This window comes from Prionailurus viverrinus, chromosome F2 (assembly GCF_022837055.1).
Source record: "Prionailurus viverrinus isolate Anna chromosome F2, UM_Priviv_1.0, whole genome shotgun sequence".
In the NCBI taxonomy this organism is placed as follows: domain Eukaryota; kingdom Metazoa; phylum Chordata; class Mammalia; order Carnivora; family Felidae; genus Prionailurus; species Prionailurus viverrinus.
Window position 1 is genome coordinate 20,004,154 of NC_062578.1, and position 20,805 is coordinate 20,024,958.

Here is a 20,805-nt window from a genome sequence, read left to right on the forward strand (position 1 = left end):
TTATTATAAGTTGGAACTGCATCAAACTTTGACATTTAAATACAAAAGTGAGCAGCAAATATTGATCTCCTTGCTTTCCAATGACTTTGTGCAATTAAATGTCTTTCGGCCCCCTTTCGCCAAAGCTACAGAGGCCATCTCTGCTCAGCTGGCAAGTTTAAAAAGAATTGGATGCTTTTTAACAGCTTTTGAAATGCTGAGGTTGTACCAAGTCTGGGGCTAATGCAAGAAAGACGAGTGGCCACGTCCATAACCTTTCCTTTCGCCTCATTTCTTGAAGAGAAACATTCTTGTGTGTCTATTTCGAAAAAGCCCAATATCCAGAAAGGCTTTGCCTCTCCCTTCAAAGTGTGGGGCATTTAAGAAATTTAAGAGAATCTCTAAATTGCACACATTGTTGAAAAGAAGGTAGACTGAGGAAGAGGGTACTTACTCTTCACCTTTTGTATAAATGGCTCGCATGATGAATGCACACAACCAAGGAGGAAAATAAATGTTTATCCAGAAGGCAGCACAGACACACACACACTCCTCCCCACACCTCCCCCTCCCACCCCCCCCACCCCCCCGCCCCGCAATAACTCCTGTGTCTTGGGCCATTGTGACCCTTTTTGGTTCAGCTGTGCAGGAGGGGTGACTGAGTGAGAAATGGAAATCAATTGCCCTGCTTTACACCTATGGAGTGCTCAAGGCAAGGTTCTAAAAATAACCACTTTGTGCTTCAGTCCATGAGTCATACTGTTATTTCAGTAGTTCCTTTGCCTCCTTCCGCCTCTCACCCAAAAGTTTTAGATGCCTTAGAAAACTCGGCTGCCCGTCAGAAGAGACCTCCGAGACTAATTTCAATCCACACACTTTATTTTCTCTTTACTTTTTTCTTAATATTCAATGATCAAGTATTCAAGATGTTGTAAACCAAGGTTTATTAGTACATTGACAATAGATTTCATTAAACACAAGGAAAGTATACATCTTTCAAATGACCCTAAGAGGTCTCCAAATAAATACTCATTTTAAAAATCGCAAAATCAAACTCCTTTAGGCAACAACTCAAAACAGGCTTTCGTCACCAACACACTTTCACGCAAAACACACACACTGAACACATGCTCCATTAGGATCCTAATGCCAGTTTATTTGACACAGTATTACATCTCCTTGAACTAAAGGGTTAGAGGCCGACCTGCCTGTTTCGTGCTTCTAAATTAACACTTGGGGTTTGGGGTAGAGGTATGTATTTTAAGAAAAATGCCCACTATAAAGTTTTATCAATTATGCTTATTTTTCATTTCTAGATACAAAGTTTAAACTCTTTTTTGTTCACCCCTTTGGTTTAATATGTCCCTGCAACTACTTTAGTTTTCAATATCTTCTCCTCTGATTTGAACAGGTAATAGAATTCAAGAAAAAGACAACACCTTCAAAACCCATTATTAAAAACACTTTACATGAGTGTCAGTTTTTTTGGAGAAGAAATAGGAAAAGATTATCGGAAATATTTTTGCCCTCTCTCTGAAATTATTTTTAGCATCTTATTATTCTTGCTAAAAGAAATATCAAAGGCGCTGAGTTTTCCGTAGAAAAGGTGTTCCCCTTAACACTCTTCATTCTGCAGGGTAACGTTCACGGATTAACTGTAGTAATGAGCGTAACGAATGCTTGTGTTCTGGGAAGCTCTCTAGATTTCCAAAAGCAAAGCACATGCAGTCCCTTACCAGTGAAATACTGTAAATTCGGCGGCACATTTTGTGGTGAGCGTGCATCAAATACTTTTAGCACCGAGGCGTTTTTTGTTGTTTTTTTTTAATGTTGCAAAAGCAAATACCCAGGGAGGGTTTTCAACATACTTGACCCTTCGCAGGGCTGAGTAAAAATGAAGTGCTTAAAATAACCCGTTCAAACATACACAGATCTGATTCCAATGTAGCAGGAAGTGTGGGGCGGATACAGCCAGCAGCATCCTGGACGGTGAGAAAAGGAGAGAAAACAGAAAAGATAAAGTGCACAAGGCTGCTACCTTCGCGGCCAGCCATGGCACTCCCTCCCACGCCAGGAAAGTGGAAATACGAATACGTGTAAAGGCTACCTACTGGTCTGTGTAACAGAATTAGCCGACTGCCATCTAGGCAATTCTGGGATTATACAGTATTTTGGTATCTATCTGCTACTTAGAATACTCCATATGCACCTATATCAATACTTCTATTCATGTTTCTGTGCCATTTAGGATGTTTTCAGTCCACACACACGGAAAGTATACTTGGCTCTCCGCCCCCCCCCCGCCCCCCAACCCCGAGTCAGGCTCTCCTGCTGCTCCTGGGCACACCCGAGAATTTCCACAAATGCTTCGGGTCCGTTCAAACCACACAGCTGCTCTCTGGTGCGCTTAGGTTGATGCCAAACAGGTTCCAAAAAGAAACTTTCTGGCTCCAAGCCCACCGAAGAATGCAAGCTGGAATTGCAGACTGAGGAAGAATTTTCCTGGTAGTTGGTGAAAATGTACTTCCTCCTTCTCTGATTTCGAAGCGCATGCTCCCCGTTTGTTAGGGCAGCTACTAACAGGAACAATCCCGTCAGTTGTCTGGTGTATAACATGGAGCATTGTGTAACACTTCGTATGCGTTCATTGAAAACTTTTATTAGGAAACTCAAATCCCATATTCACTAAAAATTAATGGAAATGTTAACATTCTTAAAGAGAAGGAAAGAAAGAAAGAAAGAGCATACACTTAAAGTTCCCCAAAGTTCAGATTCAAAAATTCTGAACCACATTTCCTCATGTTTCATTTCAGAAACTCTACTGGGACTCAATGCTAACATCAACATTGGATTTGTTCTATATTAAATATGAACCATAAATAAATAAGTGAGGTATGTTGTGACAACTTTGAGTATAACACTTCGCTAAAAATCAATGTAAATTTACCTTGAAAATCTAAACATTAAATTTTGAGGTGTCCTACAGATTTTTGTTTTCTATCCTACACAAAGAAATAATAACTTCCCTACTCTTCAGGAACAGTAACACATCAAAAAATGAAATGCTTTACCTCGCTAAATTAGAGCCACACTTGTCTTTGTTAACCAACGCTATTGTGGGCATCATAAAACATAAGAAGCAGGTGGTGGAGACAGAAAGCTGCTTCTGAACCCTGACTTGGCCATTCTCTAGAATCCTAAACAAGTCTCTTTACCTCTCTGTGTCTCAGTTTTCATGATCTGTTTAAAAAGAAACAACAACAACACAGAATGAAAATAGTTATCTTGCAAAGTTATTAAGAGTATTAAAATAAATGATGTATATTAGGTGTCTGACAGAATTCTCTGAAATGGTCAACCCTCAACAAAAGCTAATCTGTTTCTTCTGTGCTCTCCTTCCCACCCAACCTTCGTTCTGAATGACTTTTGACTATTTTCAAGAATTAAATCCACCTACAAAGGATAAGGATTTCATACTAATGGAGAGAACTGGAAAAAAAAATGTGCTCCAGCCACCCACCCTCCCCCTGGGAGTTTCTAAATTAATAGGCTAGACTCATGGATATTATATTTGCATATTAAAGCCAAATAACACAGTAATCTACAGAGTCGATAAAAGAACAAGGTGACCTTTTTCCAAAACAGGCGATTAGAATCTAAGTTCATGGAAAGTGGGAATTAAACTTATAATAGAAGCCGTAACTATAAAGTAGCAAGCAGAGAAGAACCTCGTATCTACAATGAAATGGTGCCATTTATAAAATAGTCACTTTAGTTGATTATGCAATATTCCAAGGATGCTACCGGGACCCAAAGCATTTTGGGGACAATTCTTAATTGGTACATATTTCAAAATTTCAGTCTTCCATGATTTTCACTACTTACTCTACACTTACCAACAACACACTAATGATACACCTGCTATTTATAAGTATCACATACTTGAGGAAGTACAATATTAACATTGTGGTGTATAATTTGGGCCAATTTCTTTGAATTCTGGCCTAGTCAACCTAACAATTTCACTGAGCGGCAGATGGTAATTGGCTAAAATTGTGCCCAATAGAGAAGTGGCACCTGGTCGAGGTTGCTGAACTGGATGACTGTTCAAGGTAGAGAGGGCTCTCGAGTCGTACCCAAAGAGTCTATCACTTGTCACCTGGGAGTTCTGAGAGCAGCTCCTTTTCAAAATATACTACCAAGAAGAAACAGATTCTAAGAGTGTTGGATCATACAATCTTGGCTTTAAGGAAAAAGAAAAAAAAAAAAAAAGTGCTACTCCCATCCAAATTCTCTCCATGTAGTTCCTTAGCAATTAGAGGAAAATTAAGAAAACAGCGCCTCTCCCCAGCCTGTGTATCTTTAGCTCCAACACAAAAGGAAACTTTCCCTTCTAAAGGAGCAAAGATCTCCCACAGAGAGTAAACGGGAGCCCCGAAGCACCAGAGCGGACACTAAGTTAATCAGCAACATTGTCTGAAGACGTTCGATACACGCTATACTGACCGAAGGTTGACAGACAACAGTGCAATTCCAGGCAACTTAGGACTTAGGACTCAGCCAACGAGACTGCTCAAAGGGAAGTCCTTGTCACCCGAGACCACCGGCTCCCCCCCTTGTACACATTATTCAGTCTAAGAGTGATCACTCTGTCCACAAACTGCGTGCAACCAAGAGAACCACCTGACAATGCCGTTCTTAGGTAGAGGGGAAAACAATCTTGGCCCCGGGAACGTTCACACAACTCCACCAGTGCAGCCAAGGATGAAGGGCAAAAGCCTGAATCATGGGACAATGCTGTCAATCACTTGCCCTCCGTGGAAGAGTGTAAGCCAGCCAAGGAAATCATTTCCCAACTCAGCCCCTACATAAGCATAGGCTCCTTGGCAGAAACTGCTCACAATTATGTTGGTATTTGGACCACAGTCCCTCCTAAATCTGGATTGTCAGGATTCTTTTTCTGAGCCGCCAGATCCCAAGAGTTAACTTGCTATCAGCCCGTAGTGCTGGCAGGAAGCATCTACCTTAAGAACCATGTAGAAAGCATTCTGTGTGGTGCCTAAGTCAAAGTGATGTGCTGAGAGGAACTGAAAAAGATGATGGGTAAGAATCCAAAGTGCATTTAGGAACAGAAAAACCCTCTCTCAGAATTGCTTCAGGAAGATTACAGGAGGAAGGAATCAAAGGGAGGCGTAAAATCATTCGAACTCTGATAAAGTAGAATTCAGGATGACAGACAAGCTGATTTTAAGTAACTTCCGATCATTATTTAGGATCATACTCTGGGCCCAGGTCACCGATCGCCCTCCTCCTGTATTCAAAGTGATTTTCACATCACAGGTGTAGCTTTCCTGATTTAACTACTCAGTTTCAGGGGGCAACCATAGCAATTTTCTGTGCATAAAAAAGAAAACAGGGCAGACTTGCTGGGCTTCTGGACGTATAACTAAAACGATCAGATGGGACTCAACTGTACCTTTGTGGAATTTCTTTTTCCAACTATTTTGAGTGTCAAGGTTACAGTTCTTAACTACCCTTGTGTGGGCCCGTAAGAGCCGAAAGGATTTCTGTAGCATTTTTCTTTGGAGGAGAAAGCCATCAGTTTCTCTCCTTACGATATGTCTCGAGTTCATCTCTAGCCACATTGTTTAGCACACTAGTTTTAAAGCCCCTGGCAAAAAAGAATACTGGAGTTTCTATTCAAGCTCTCAGATTTATGATCCAGCAGACTCTTTACCTTATAATGGGGCAGAGAACGTGTCTTATGGAAGAAAGTAGCAGTTCCTTTTATCACACTATGCGTATGATTCCTTTGAAGCATTTGAAAAATTCTACCTGATTTATAACTCTGCTATGGCTTAAAATGCTATTAACAGTACTTCAGGGAAAGTTTCTTGTCCTCTTCTCAAAAACGTACCTGCTTTTAGTCTCTGAAAGCAAAAGTAACATGCTGCACTTACATTTTCCCCATCAAAATTGCATAGTTGAGGCAAATTCATTTGTGCTTTGTAGCGGGACTCACAGTAGGTGTTCATATCTAAAAACCTTGATTTGTAAATGCAAAGTCATGGTCAAGCTCACCTCGGTTTGGAGTGTATGCTAATGATATGCTCCGCCATTACACTTCCCGTGATTTTGTTATAACCAGGCACCTCTCAGCCTTATACCACACCGGAACATGAGCGTTAAATTAACATAGCAGAAATGGTAACAACTCTATCTAAACTCCTCCTTCTTGGAGAGAAGTGGGGGGAGAAGGCTGTCAGTCTTGTTGAGGTATCCAGCCCTCAATCAACAGTGGCTGTGTATACTGAGTTTCGTTGGTCTGAGGATCGTGTCTTTAGAGGTTAAAAAAAGAAAGAAAGAAAAGAAGGCACGGGTGTTTCTCAAGTTGCCATATTCGACTCAACCAACAAAACTAAAGTCTTCCGTTTTCAAGCTTCAGGAGGGAGGCTCCGTGGCAGTTGGGCTTTCTTCGAGCCCCGGGGCCGGGGCCGGGCTTATTGCTTCGGGGAAGGGCCCCGGGTAGGTCTGTGCTGTGCAGTGGACGCCTTTCCGCAGGCCAGTCTCTTCGCAGAAGCCCCCCTGGCTGCCGAGAGCTGGGCAGGATCTAGTCCGGGCCTCCTTGTGGGCATGGTCCGAGTGGCCCACCATCTCGCTCACGGTGCTCAGAGGGAACTCTCTCCACCTCTGCCTCTGCAGCTCGTCCTCCTTGTATTTAATGGAGTACCAGGCCAGAAAAATGAAAATAAAGCCAACAAATTTGAGGCCGGCGGCCAAACCGAAATAGACGAAACGGAACGAGGTCACATTGTACTCCCAGCAAGAGCCTTGTACCCCACATTCCTGTTGCCAGAGCATGCAGGTGGTGTCAATGACTGCTCCAAAGTAAATTGGAGTAGGAATGTATGCTAGAGTTGTAGAGAAAAAGAAAAAGAACATTTAGCCTGTCTTGCAAGAGACCACCGATTTGTAAATTAGCAACGTGCTTCTCTGCTCCAAAACCAGTGGAGCGGGGCGGTTTTCTTGTGTCTCTTGACTGTTTCAAATACGTCACATCTTACCATAATATGTTTATTATAGAAATGTTCACTAAGTCACAAATACTTTAAATCTTCCAGTTTGCAACTCAGAGCGTTACTGATTTTTAAGACCATAAAAATGTCTATTGCTAAAAGTTCGGTTACAGAATCCTCTTAAACTTAACAATCAGATTGTCATTAAAGAAATTTAATGTTCTATTTATTTTTGAGACAGAAAGAGACAGATGAGCGGGGAAAGGGCAGAGAGAGAAGGAGACACAGAATCTGAGGCGGGCTCCGGGCTCTGAGCTGTCAGAACAGAGCCCGACACGGGGCTCGAACCCACGAACCGTGAGATCGTGACCTGAGCCGACGTCGGACGCCTAACCGACTGAGCCATCCAGGCATCCTTCAGATTCTGTCATTAAATACTCAAGAGGCCATACTAAAACCCTTTATTATCCACTAAAATTCAGTACACTTAGTTTTTATGGGTTGGGCTCTCATCCTCGGGTGCAGGGAGAGAAAGGGGAAAACAGTGTCCCCAGAAGTCAAAAACCACATCAAATGGCAAACTGTATAAAGGCACTTGGGGTACAGAAATAATTAAGGCATAAAATTCATCTGTGAAGCTTGTGAAACATCTATCATGAGTACAGCTTCATTGTTTGGGCCAGGAGATAGACATTTCTTTACCACCATGAGAGAGAAAGTCTACCCAGGGACACTTCCTTCACCACACGGTCTCCAAATGTTCACCTTGTAATTATCTACCCTCCTTTAAATTCCTTATTCAGAGCCACCATATTCACACTGAATTTTGTAGACGTCTCCATTTTACCAACTTTGATGCAGCATTTAAACTGTTTGCAGAATTGTCATCCATAAGCTGCTCGATGGCAGAGGGCATGCCTTTTATTCCTTGTATCCCAAGGACTTATCAGGGCAGCCCGTGGATCCTCAATATGAGTTTATAAAAGGAAGTGATAGGAAGGAACAAGGGAGAAAGGGAAGAAGAAAAGAGAGAAGAAGGAAGGGAAGATGGTGAGCTAACAGCCCAGGAGGCTGCACGTGATGTATCTTTAAATATGTTGTATTCATTTAAAATGAGGTCTGATCGCTACAATTAAAATTTAACATTATTAAAATACCTAAAACTCTCTTTTTGCTTTGAAATTGGGGGAAATGGAAATTGGTTTGTTGGCCCAACTATAGTTTTTCATAATCAGCAGAACTTAAGTGATGGTTAAATTATAAATTTAGTTCCAAATGCCTTCCACTTGCTACTGACGCTGTGACATCCCTCTGGCGGAGCAAAAAGGAGGAACTTTTTTTTTCTTTTCCTATTTAACTGACTGTTCGCTCAACAAATTTCCTTCTTTGAAAACAACTTTATAGTTGCCCACGGAAGTATAAGGCAAACTTCTTAACTACATCAAAGGATGTCAGAATTTCCTTTAACCAGTTGGTTTTGAAAAACGGGACCTTCAAAGTTTTATTGGTACCAAAATGCAAGCTACCCATTCAATGCAACTAGAGGCCTTTGAGGGTCACTGGAAAGTCCTTACCCTCAGACGTGGCTATCAACCACAACATAATGACAAATCGAGAGTTCCGGAGATTAATGTTTCAAAGGGTCAGGGGATACCATTTTATCCTTCAAGATGGAAATTAAACATTTAAATTTTTTAAAAAGCTTTTTTTTTCTTTTTTTTTTTTTTTTTTTGGTCCTGTGAACAATGATACTGATTACTGGGGGAAGTAACAGCTGAAGAAAATGACAGACTGCCACTTACAAAAGAAAAAAATATGCTTGATAATGAGGAAGTCAATTAAAAATACATTCCTTTTGATCCAGGGAGTGGGCTATTTCACATAGTATTTCCCATGCATCGTCCCAAAACACCACAGAGTGATATGGTGTTTGTCAAAATCAGGACGATATTCTTTGTGCGCCAGCGGACTCTGTGACATATGGACAGTGCTAGCAAGCTTCTCTTCAATTTGGGAATCTCTCTTTGTTCTTTTCAGAATTTTTCATTTCTTTTCCTCAGAAAACTTGACAGGTATACTTTTTGCCCAGTCCAATAAAATTATTGTAAAAGAGTAAGGAATTAAAATGTTCACAAATAATATGAGTGCCATCACTTTCCTGTTAAAAAGGCATAAAGGGACAAGAACGCCAAGACCATGAGTCCATCGCAACTGCTTGGTTCAATATTTCTTACTGTTCAAAATTTTCTGGGGAATTTAGTCCGAGTTTATTATGCTCATTGTGAAAAAGAAACTGTTCTAAAGTCAGTTTTGTTCTGTTTCATCAAATGACAGAACTGAGTAGCTTCTAGTTCAAATCAGAGAGTAAAGACGGCGTGCCCTGTAAAATCCTAGCTACCACTAATGGTAACAAATGATTGACTTGCGATTTTTAAAGGACAGTGAGAATTTGCCATCTGTAAAGAGGAACTAAGAAGCACGTGCGGAAATTCAGGAACATACCAAGTGTTCGCAATAGAACAAACTGCATCCCCAGCGCGAAAGGTCTCTCCTCATCTTCTACCGACCTATGGTGAAGGGAAAGAAAGAAATGTTTTAAAACACTGGCCTCAAGAAAACGAACATCACATCAAGCCCGCTTAGAGCAGAGCTGGGGACCAAAGAGCTGCTGTGCCAAAATATTAATTTACTAGGTTTTTTTTTTTTTTTTTTTTTTTTAGACAAAGAGAGAGTGCGAGCAGGCTGGGGAGAGAGGCAGAGGGAAAGGGAGAAAGAGAATCCTAAGCAGGCTCCACGCTCAGCATGGGGCCCAACCCGGGGCTCAATCCCACAACCCTGGGATCACGACCTGAGCCAAAATCAAGAGTCGGACGCTTAACCGACGGAGCCACCCAGGCACTCCTATTTACTAGGATTTATTAACAACAGCCAAACAAGACTGCTGATACAGCTAAATCTGTGAATAAGTTCTCCCCAGTGAAGACCCCGAAGAAACTCTGATGACCTCTGTTTCTGTGTAAATACTGGTAGAGGGCCAAAGGGTCATAGTTAAGGTACAGAAGTAGCTCTGAGCTTCCAAAATCGGTTCTGTGAAAAAACATATATAGTGTTTTATCCTATCTACTGCATTCCTTTTTTCTATTTGCTTACACTTTCCAGAGGGTAGGTGTGTAGACCGAAAGTTACTCCCATATTTTCTCAAGGAAAAGTATAGAGGCAAAAAGTTAAAGAAAGAAATAGAGTAAAAAAAAAAAAAAGGTATTAAAAAAGCGAATCAAATGTTAGAAAAAGAATGAATCCCTCCCACCACATTATTTTTTTTTTTCTTCCTTTCCTGAAATGTATGCTCCGAGTAATTCCCACATGGCAGGAAGATTGGAATCTATTGATTTCTAATTAGAAAAGATTAAAGGGCTCCTTTTCTGATGTGTTGGGTTAAAAGCCAGCTGGTGATCTGCCTCGTTCGAGCAATATAACATGGGCAGCCCATTTCTGGGTTATTTACCATCTCTTGCAGGACTAAAGTCCAAAGAATTAGATTATTAATGATTCATTTTGTTTTAAATGCTGAAGCACCTCATCCTTTCTGTCCCATACGCATCGACTTCTAGGTATAGCATGTCAAATTCCCAAGGACCAGTACACTTGCCATCTTTTCCCCATCTTCCTTATCGTTCCCTAGCCACTTCCCCAAAGAGGCACGCACTGCTGTTACCCCATAAGTATCTGCTGATGGAGGCAGTGAGTGAATAAACCAATGGGCCTTCCCACTGGGTGCCGTTATCTTACTGTTGAGGAATGAATTGGCTGGGAAATGTCTAACTCAGCATCCCATAGAAGAGAAGCCAAAATATGCAGAATAAGCAGCAAACAGCCCAAGGGAATGATGTCCCAGCAGGTGTGGCCACCAGGTGCCCAGCAGTGTGGGGTACTGAGGAGCCAGGGAGGAGGTGAAGGAAAAATGAGACGGGATTCCCTCTCCTCCTCACTCCTTCACTGCACTGGCTCCCCCACCCCATCCTCCTAAAGCTGCTGGGCTGTGCTCCTTCCCCACACCGTCCCCATCCTTCTCCGCCTGCTGCAGCCTTTACTGCAAATGCCAACAGCCTGATCTGAATGTGTCCGCGTCAACATTTTGAATAGGACTTCCATTAAAGTAACGTCCGTGTTCCCTTACAAACAAAAAAAGCACAAACAGGGTATATAATAAAGCGCAGCATGAACAACTACTGAGAAGAGACATCTCCCAGTCTGTCCTCAACTCCCAAACTGTATACGCTAGTAAAACTCATGAAATCAGCATTTTGAACTGCAGGCCCAGCATGAACTGTCACTGACCGCGGAGGTACTAACTATCTACAAGGTTGGAGATAATATTCTCTGCCGTAGGCGAGATTTAGCAACTTCACCAAATGACTTCCTGCCCCCGCTGGAGTCAGGCTTCTTGTGGCTAACATGGTGACAGCTTTCAGCTCCTGAAACTTGAACCTTATCGGGCACAGACTGTAGGAAGAAAAGACACTCACAAGAAGTTTCACCAAACTACAGGAATAAAGAATGTACTGGGGTACGAAATGTTGCAACCTTCCTCTCCCTTCCTGACCTGGGCAAACACTTCCTTAAGTTCAACAAGCAAACGTCTGAATGCTTTCCTGCACAATCTACCTTTGCTTTCCGCTCCGCTTTACCACACCAGTCCAGTCTGGAACGTGTATTCTGGCAAATTCTGAGCGTACAACCCACCTGGGAGCCAAGTGCGGTTCTCACCTGAGTGTTACTATGATGGCTGATGGCTGGGCACATGCTGTGATGAAGGTGACTATGAAAAGGAAAATTAAGAACGGGATAAGGGTATTGCAGGCCCGTTTACACTTCCCGGACACAGCATAGCCGTTCTCGTTGAGATAGGTTTTGACAATAACGACGCGAAGCTGACTGCGCTGGCCCACTGTGGGCGGGGTGATCACCTGCCGGCTTTGGACACACGTGCATTCTGTGTAATTCCTTATCTGAGGGATAACAAAGATCGACTGTAAGCCAACAAAAGCATAGGAAAATCAAGACAAGGTTAAAAGCTCTAAAATAACTCTCGTATTTAAATATGCATCATATTTAATTGAAAATACATCCTCACTGGGGCACCTGGGTGGCTCAGTCGGTTGAGCATCTGACTTTGGCTCAGGTCATGATCTTATGGTTCATGGGTTCGAGCCCCGCATCGGGGTCTGTGCTGACACCTCAGAGCCTGGAGCCTGTTTCGGATTCTGTGTCTCCCTCTCTCTCTGCCCCTCCCCTGCTCGCGCTCTGTCTCTCAAAAATAAGTAAACATTAAAAAAAGTAAAAAAAAAAAAATTGGAAGAAGAAGAAGAAGAAGAAGAAGAAGAAGAAGAAGAAAGAAAATACATCCTCATTGCTAACAGTAAATATCCGAAGCATGCATCTAACAATGTCTGCTGTTCAAACTGTTTTAACCAAAACCTTTATTAGGAGCTTTTGACACTCAGTTCTATAGCATTCACATTCCATATGCTCATTTTTGGTCACAAATTATATGCTATTTCAACTGCTGTTTAATTCATGGACTCCCTGATTGGAGAAGCCCCCTGAACACAGGAACCAAGGCTTATGTTTATTTATGCCCACCAGAGCACCTAGCATAAGCCAGAACACGGCGTAGGACCCAAAGTAAATACTTGTTACATAAAGGCAGAGATTTCATGATGCGATAGTGATGACTTCAGGGCCAGGACCAGTGAACATACCACCGCCTGTTTCGTTTTAATTCAAGGAACTAAAAAGCCATTTCAAGTAGGGGCAACTGAGTGGCTCAGTCGGTTAAGCATCCGACTTCGGCTCAGGTCATGATCTCACGGTTTGTGAGTTCAAGTCCCACACCCTGCATCGGGCTCTGTGCTGACAGCTCAGAGCCTGGAGCCTGCTTCAGATTCTGTGTCTCCCTCTCTCCCTACCCCTCCCCTGCTCACATTCTGCCTGTCTTTCTCAAAAACAAATAAATATTAAAAAAAATTCTTTTAAACCCATTTCAAATAAAAACAGCCAATTAATCTTTCTGCCTATTATGTTGTTTTCACCGTGCAACATAAGCTGAACTCACTGCCATTGTCACCTCTCAGCCACTTAGAAAAGCAGTAGCAACAAATATGAGGACGGGGCACCGTTTGGCCCTCTGTGCTCTGGGGACTGCTGGCCTCTTTTTAGGAATGAGGACTGTGCATTAGAGGACTCACTCGCTCACTCCCAGGACTTAGCCACCGAGAACACTTCTCATTGTCTCTTTCAACTTGGTTACACACTGGAGCTCACCAATTATATACTGGGGAGCCAGCCACAGGATTTCTCAATTTATCACTCTAGCTTAAAACTCCGAAATCAAATCTGATGATCCCAAAACATACAGTCAATAGTATAATCCCTTAACACCTACACAGTACAGGCAAATGCACCTTAACCTTTTTGATTAAAGCAGCCTCCTACAATCCGTTCTTAAGCAAAGAATGAAACCAGGCTCAGTAAGGAACTGAGTAGAATATGAAAACCTCCCACAGTATTACAGCCTATTTATAATTCACGGGGAAGGGAATTCTCAAAATAGCCTATTCTTGAACTGACAGAAATATCTTTACTCTGAATGTTAAAAAAAAAAAAAAAGTTTGAACTGATAGTCTATGAAAACTGCATCACGCATCTTCACAGACTCTGATCAGGGAAGGTGCTCTCCTATCCTCTTCTACGGGCACAAAACGTGGTCATCTTGACCTTCAAATGCATCACAAGGGCCCTGGCTGAGTAATAAATGGGAAGCCCAGCATTCATCCTTATCATGTTTCACTGAGTTGGCACAGAATGTAAAGTGGGAGAGGGCTGATATGAAACCAAGTCACTATACCCACATGTTCCAATCGTCCTTGGGGAAAAAAAAAAAAGATAGCATTGCATAATTTTCATTCCTCTGGGTTTTTGTCAGGAAGTATTTTGGAGGTTATTTGAAGTTTCTTGAAAAGAGGGACTAAAGCCACGTGTTAGCATATGAGTCCTAACACGTCCCTGTCACAGGATGTTGGATTAACAGTACAGGAACTTGGGAAATATACTCACCCCAGTGCTAAGATTACCGCTGTTAACACAGCCAGCCAGACAAGGGTTAAAGTATGTAATTCCATCTGATCCACAGACTGGCTCATACTCGTGTATTTTACAACCACAATTAACATTGCAGCTTCCTGTCAGGTTCCTGTGAGGCATGGTGAGAGAAGGTCTAGAGAGAAAAAAGCAGGTCATGAGCAACATTTACTAAAATGTTGTAAAGAAAAAGTTCTCAACGTTAAGTAATTTGTCCATTTTAGAGAAGCTAGTTCCCATAAATCAAAGTTATAGTACCAGAAATAGCCACCCTCAGTAATTATTATGACTTTTAAACAAAGCATGAAGAAAAATGTTTCAATCTTCTGGGGCTGTAAATTCATTATCTTTGCATGAAATTATCTATCTTGCCTCAATTCTACCTTCCATCTTGGATCCTGGTGCTACAGATCTGGGCTCAGCAGTTCTAACCCTTGTTTCACTACTCACTTACTGTAGACACGAAGCTCTACGTTGTAACAAATCCAGACCTCAATTTCTTTAACTCTGTGCCAGATCAACAACATCACTAGGAGGGCGCAAACATAAAATGCATCCATCGGGGTTGTCGACGCAGATTGCTTTGACCAAAAACTTTAATTGTTCTGGAATAAATTATCTAAGAAAGACATGGGACTCTAGAAAATGAATCGGAAGTGATTTCCAAAGAAGATCAGGAATCCTATCACTAGTTTGATTCACACAGCCAGAAAAGAACGATTCAGTCCTTCCTTCAGGATGCCCAGATGTGGATTCACGGTAACGTGGTGGGTTTTGTTTTCTTGTAGACTATGACGTCTGATTCAAAGAAACGATACAATATGAAAAGCTCTGATACAATCAATTCAGGCAACAAATATAAAAAGGGAAAAAAAAAGGCAAGTCAGGATATAGGGTTGGGGAGAGAAGTAGAAAGAAATGCTTTGGAAGAGCAGAGGCAGGTACCCAGGAGGGGCTCATGGAAGAATGAAAGGGGCTCTGTAGTGCTTATACTCAACAACCTCTTTCCTTGGCTTCTCTGAGACCAATTTTTTAATTATTTATTTATTTATTTATTTATTTATTTATTTATTTATTTTGAAGGGGGGGGGCAGAGAGAGAGGGAGAGAGAGAATCCCATGCAGGGCTCTATCCCATGACCCAAAATCATGACATGAACCAATATCAAGAGTCAGATGCTTAACCGACTAAGCCACCCTGGTGCCCCGTGACCACCATTTTCTGTTACTGATGAAATACTGTTCCTAAAGCCACATGAGTTAGAAATAGCAGATCCAGGGGCGCCTGGGTGACTCAGTTGGTTAAGCGTCCGACTTTGACTCAGGTCATGATCTCACAGTTTGTGAGTTCGAGCCCCGCCTCCGGGTCTGTGCCGACAGCTCAGAGCCTGGAGCCTGCTTTGGATTATCTCCCTCTCTTTCTGCCCCTCCCCTGCTTGTACTCTGTCTCTCTCTGTCTGTCTCTCTCTCTCTCCCTCAGAAATAAAATAAACATTAAAAAATTAAAAAAAAAGAAATAGCAGATCTATATCATTCATCCATCCATCTATTCATCATCCACCCATTCAACAAATATTTTGGAATGTCTGCTTAATGCTAGAACTTACCTTTAATGCCTATGTTGACTATCCACCCCTCCAGTAGCATAGCCCACGCCAACTATATGTGTTAATCTATAGACATAAGGCATTATTTGTTCAAAGGGCTCTTTCCTGTGTCCTCTTTCACACTTTGATAACTGAGTCCTCAAATTTTAATGGAAGGAACAAATTCATGGCAGTATTTAAACCTTATCAAGAAAGTCTTCTAAAGAGGCAAATGTAAAATATACTCTGTTCTTCATTTATGTCATTCCACAGAAGAAATTTGGTCACAAGACTCTGACAATTATGTCCACAAACTCGCGGATTCCTATCATTTTGTTGTATATTTCAGGAAATGCAGTCCTAGGCCAGTAATGCTCCTGAGGGGCAATTTTGTTTCCTAGGCAACAGTTTTGTTTGTCATAACTACAGAAGTGCTACTGGTATCTAGTGGGCAGAGACCAGGGAAGCTTCTAAACATCCTACAATACACAGAACACCACCCCCTCCACACACACACACACACACACACACACACACACACAGTAACAAATTAACCTGCCCAAGTCTTAGTAGTCCTGAGGGTGACGATGAGAAAGCCCATTCTAGACCTCTTACTACATTCCACAGACAATGACATAGATGTCCAGGGAGGTCAAATGATTCACTATAACGCTAATTAGTGCCATTTAACTGGTACATCTGAAAACCGCTCTGTACCTTGCCACTGTCTTCACTAGTTCCTCAAGAGTGACATTTCAAGCCATGACCCAATAAAAGGGTTTTTATACGTTTGCACGCGTAATCACTAAAAACAACAGGCTTCAAATCCATACAATATAATTACTACTATTGTTATTTAGAAGTTACAAAGAATTTCTTATGAAGATCACGATTCATATTCATTTATGAGCACCACAGATTCCAAACACCTCTCTTTTATGGGTACGTCCACTCAAGAGAAAGGAAGCTAGGGGTGCCCGGGTGGCTCAGTCAGTTAAGCATCCAACTGTTGATTTCGGCTCAGGTCACAATCTCACGGTTTGCGAGCTCCAGTCCTGCATCAGGCTCCGTGCTGGGTGTGGAACCTGCTTAAGATTCTCTCTCTCCCTCTCCCTCTGTACCCTCCTCTCACCCGAGAACTAAAAGAGAGAAAAATGAATCTAGAGAGAATATAAACAGATGCTTAAAACCCCCGGTGACAGGAAGCACAAGCTTTCCTGAGTTCCAGAAACAGAGGCACATTCCTAGGTCACCACTGGGTATGTTTGCTTTTCTCATGAGAACACGGTGTCTGAAACAAAGAAATGATACAATAAAGCTCTCAGAAAATCAAGACAGGCAACAAAAATAAATAGCAGTGAAAAGAAGTGGGTATTCACAAAAAAGTCATTGGGGAAAAGGCGACAGTGGCACAAAAAAAGGGAAAGATACCAACATGGTTAATGCTTTACACTGCGCTCATTTTAAAAATAAAATAAAATAAATTTTAGGAATAATAACGTCTTGCTTGACACTCACTTTTCAGAAAACAGGCTGGATTGTAATAATGGCATAAGCGTGTAAGCCTGAATAGTACTAAGCACCACTCACCGGCCTGCAGTGAGCCCATCGTGGGAGTACTAAACGTACAGGCTACAGTGTACCACGTCCACGTTGTGCGAAGGGACTGTGTGTCCCCTTCCAATGAACTAAAGCATTTCTGACAAGTTAGCTTTGCAGATCAGGCTCATGCTAGCTCTGAATCAATGTAAGTGTTCATTCCAAGTGAAGAAAAAGGCCTCACTAACAAACGGACTAACAAATAACCATTTGGTCCAAGTTGCAAGCCTGAGAGTCACCCCTGATATCTTATCACAAAAATGGCAGAGGGGCGCCTGGGTGGCTCAGTCGGTTAAGCGTCCGACTTCAGCTCAGGTCACGATCTCACGGTCAGTGAATTCGAGCCCCGCGTCGGGCTCTGGGCTGATGGCTCAGAGCCTGGAGCCTGCTTCCAATTCTGTGTCTCCCTCTCTCTCTGACCCTCCCCCGTTCATGCTCTGTCTCTGTCTCAAAAGTAAAATAAACGTTAAAAAAAAAAATTTTTTTTAATAAAATAAAATAAAAAAATAAAAATGGCAGAATTCTAGAACTAGAGAGATGGGATCAGTCTCTGAGATTATCTAGTACAGTTTGCAGATCTTAAAAAATAAGAAACTATAAAAAGTGCAATGATGTGTTCCATAATCACTGAGGCTTCGAGAAAACCAGCCACGGGGAGACTAAATGAACAAAAAAGGAAAAAAAGAACAAGCTTGCTGCCTAATGTTTTTTAAATAAATTGCTTAAAGATCAATATTTATTTAAAATAATATACAATAATAAAACAGATTATGGTTTAACATAGGTAATAACGTCCACCATGGGGCTATCACAGCTGGGTAAATAAGAAGACAGTTGTTCTCAAATCTCTCTCTGTCTCTGTCTCTCTCTCTGTCTCTCTGTCTCTCTCTCTCTCTCTCTCTCTCTCACACACACACACACACACACACACACACACACCCCACAGAGTATGTCAAATTATGCCACCCCAAGACCTAAGAATACTTGGACTTCCCCATCTGACATATTTCTACAGGTCCCCATAAATCAAAGAGGAGCTCCCCAACCATCCTTCTGCCTCCTCTTAAGTGGCTCTCTATTGAGAAATACGAAAAGAGGGAATCCATGCTTCTTATGCCCAAGTCACATGGATTAAAAGAATATGATTAACATAGCAGGTACCTTTTTAGGAAAAAATACCAATCACCTAGAAAAAAGTGATATCTCTCTCAAGTCACTATATATTCAAGTCTAACTGAATTCAAGAAGACCTCAATTAGAATGTGTTTTTTTTATTCCACTTAAATTCTTGGCTTCATATTAAAATGCTTCCCTGGCTGTATAGAGCTATGCGACTTCAGGTTTATAGTGATTATTATTATAATCATAATCACCATTATCATTTAAAACTAAATGAGTAAAGAGCCCAATTTTTACTCCAGGAATTGTGCACTGAAATCTCTATATAAACTACCTCATTTATTCCTCACAAGAATTAAAGTTGTTATGACTGTGCCTTCATCTTTTAGATGAGGAAATTGAGAGGATAGATACTGTCAAAGTTCACAAGAATCAAAGATGGGTTTAAACCCAGTTATCTCTGTGTCTGTGGCCTACACCCTGAAACCCCTATACTTGGCAGGCAGCTTTGCGTAACTTCTGTATTTTCAGTTTCTCTAGCATGAGTCTTCCAGGCACCTCATCCCATTTCCTTCCTCTTCATCTCATGCAGCTTATCTGGCACTCACCTTTCACCGTGACTGAGCATTAGAGTCAGAAGGAGCAGGTTCAATTCCATACCTACAGCTCGCAAGTGCTGTGAACCAATCTAAAGAGATTTCACACTTGTGAAAGAGAGATCATAATGTCTTTATCACGTGGCTGTTGAGAGGATTAGGTGAGTAAATGCACAGCCAGTGTCCAGCATTGTTCCTCGAACATAATAGGCACTAAGATACTGGTGTGCGGTCTTTATCTACACATGAAAGAAGTGTAAATGAATTAAAGTAATACAATCACAAGCACAATAGGCATTCAATGACGTTTTTCTTTTCAAAAAGGAGTAAGTCGGGGCGCCTGGGTGGCTCCGTCGGTTAAGCACCTGACTTGGGCTCGGGTCATGATCTCAAGGTTTGTGAGTTCAAGCCCTGCGTGGGGCTCTGTGCTGACAGCTCAGAGCCTGGAGCCTGTTTCAGATTCTGTGTCTCCCTCTCTCTCTGTCCCTCCCCCGTTCATGCTCTGTCTCTCTCTGTCTCAAAAATAAGTAAACGTTTAAAAAATAAATAAATAAATAAATAAATAAATAAATAAATAAAGGAGTAAGTCATTTTCGAAGTTACTCCTACAGATAATTCGGGAAAAAGAACTAAACTGGGATCTAGTTTCAGGCCTACCATTTTGTAGCCATATGACCTGGGGCCAAATCTAAGTCTATGGCTATTAATGCCCCTCCTGCCTGTATGAGGAGAGCAAGTGTAACCAAGGAATCATACATTACATAATATAGGTAATAGAACAGGTTTACTAGAGGACTACATTCATGAAAGTTATTACTATTTCCAATCACTATTTTTATTGTTAAAGTTTCCTTGAGCTTTGTAGTCAACAAATAAATTCACACATAAATTCAAGTGAGTTTTAACTTGAAATTTATATATAATGACCTACAACTTATACAAACCATCTCTTTGGTTTGAGCCCCAATGGGGGGCTCCAAGTGGGGCTCAAACTCACAACCTCAAGATCAAGAGTCACATGATCCACCAACTGAGCCAGCCAGGTACTAAACCATCTTTTTAAATCCAGAATTACTTTAAAAAAAAAAAAAAGAAAAGAAAAAAAGAAAAAAGGGGCGCCTGGGTGGCTCAGTCGGTTGAGCGTCTGGCTTTGGCTCAGGTCATGATCTCACGGTCTGTGAGTTCGAGCCCCGCGTCAGGCTCTGTGCTGACAGCTCGAAGCCTGAAGCCTGCTTCGGATTCTGTATCTCTGTCTCTCTGCCCCTCCCCCTCTCACGCTCGCACTCTCTCTCTCTCTCTCCCTCTCTCTCTCTCTCAAAAATAAACATTAAAAAAATTAAAAAAAAAATAAATAAATCCAGAATTACTTTTTAAAACATATTATTGAAGTGTAGTTGACATACAATGTTATACTAGTTTCAGGTGTACAATATAGTGACTTCACAACTTTATACATTATTCAGTGCTCACCATGGTAGGTGTAGTCTCACCATCCGTCACCTTACAATGGTTATAACAGTATTATTGACTATATTCCCTGTGCTGTACTTTTCATCTCCATGACTTACTTAATTTATAGCTGGAAGTTTGTACCTCTTAATCTCCTTCACCTATTACAGTTTTTGAAACACCTTTATTTATTACTAAAGTAACACATACTCTTTGTACAAAATTTGGACAATACAAAAAGACTGAAAAATTAAATTAAACTCACACGTGATTCTACCACCCAGAAATATCCACCATATTATGCTTTTAGTCTATCACTTTC

At 41.5% G+C, this 20,805-nt stretch overlaps 1 protein-coding gene across 4 annotated transcripts in view; it reads right to left on the reverse strand.

The window, feature by feature from the left end:
- Window positions 1-2,240: 2,240 nt before the first annotated feature.
- SLCO5A1 (solute carrier organic anion transporter family member 5A1) overlaps window positions 2,241-20,805 on the reverse strand; it is a 310,848-nt gene continuing 292,283 nt past the window's right edge. For 3 of the 4 annotated variants that reach the window (XM_047842985.1, XM_047842982.1, XM_047842984.1), the window contains 4 exons: window positions 14,112-14,271; window positions 11,763-12,004; window positions 9,498-9,562; window positions 2,241-6,890 (listed from right to left, as the gene is read on the reverse strand). In XM_047842985.1, coding sequence (XP_047698941.1) covers window positions 6,421-6,890; window positions 9,498-9,562; window positions 11,763-12,004; window positions 14,112-14,271 — 937 coding nt within the window. In that variant the 3' untranslated portion in view covers window positions 2,241-6,420. The remainder of the gene's footprint in view (window positions 6,891-9,497; window positions 9,563-11,762; window positions 12,005-14,111; window positions 14,272-20,805) is intronic. The other variant, XR_007148759.1, reaches the window with a different exon arrangement.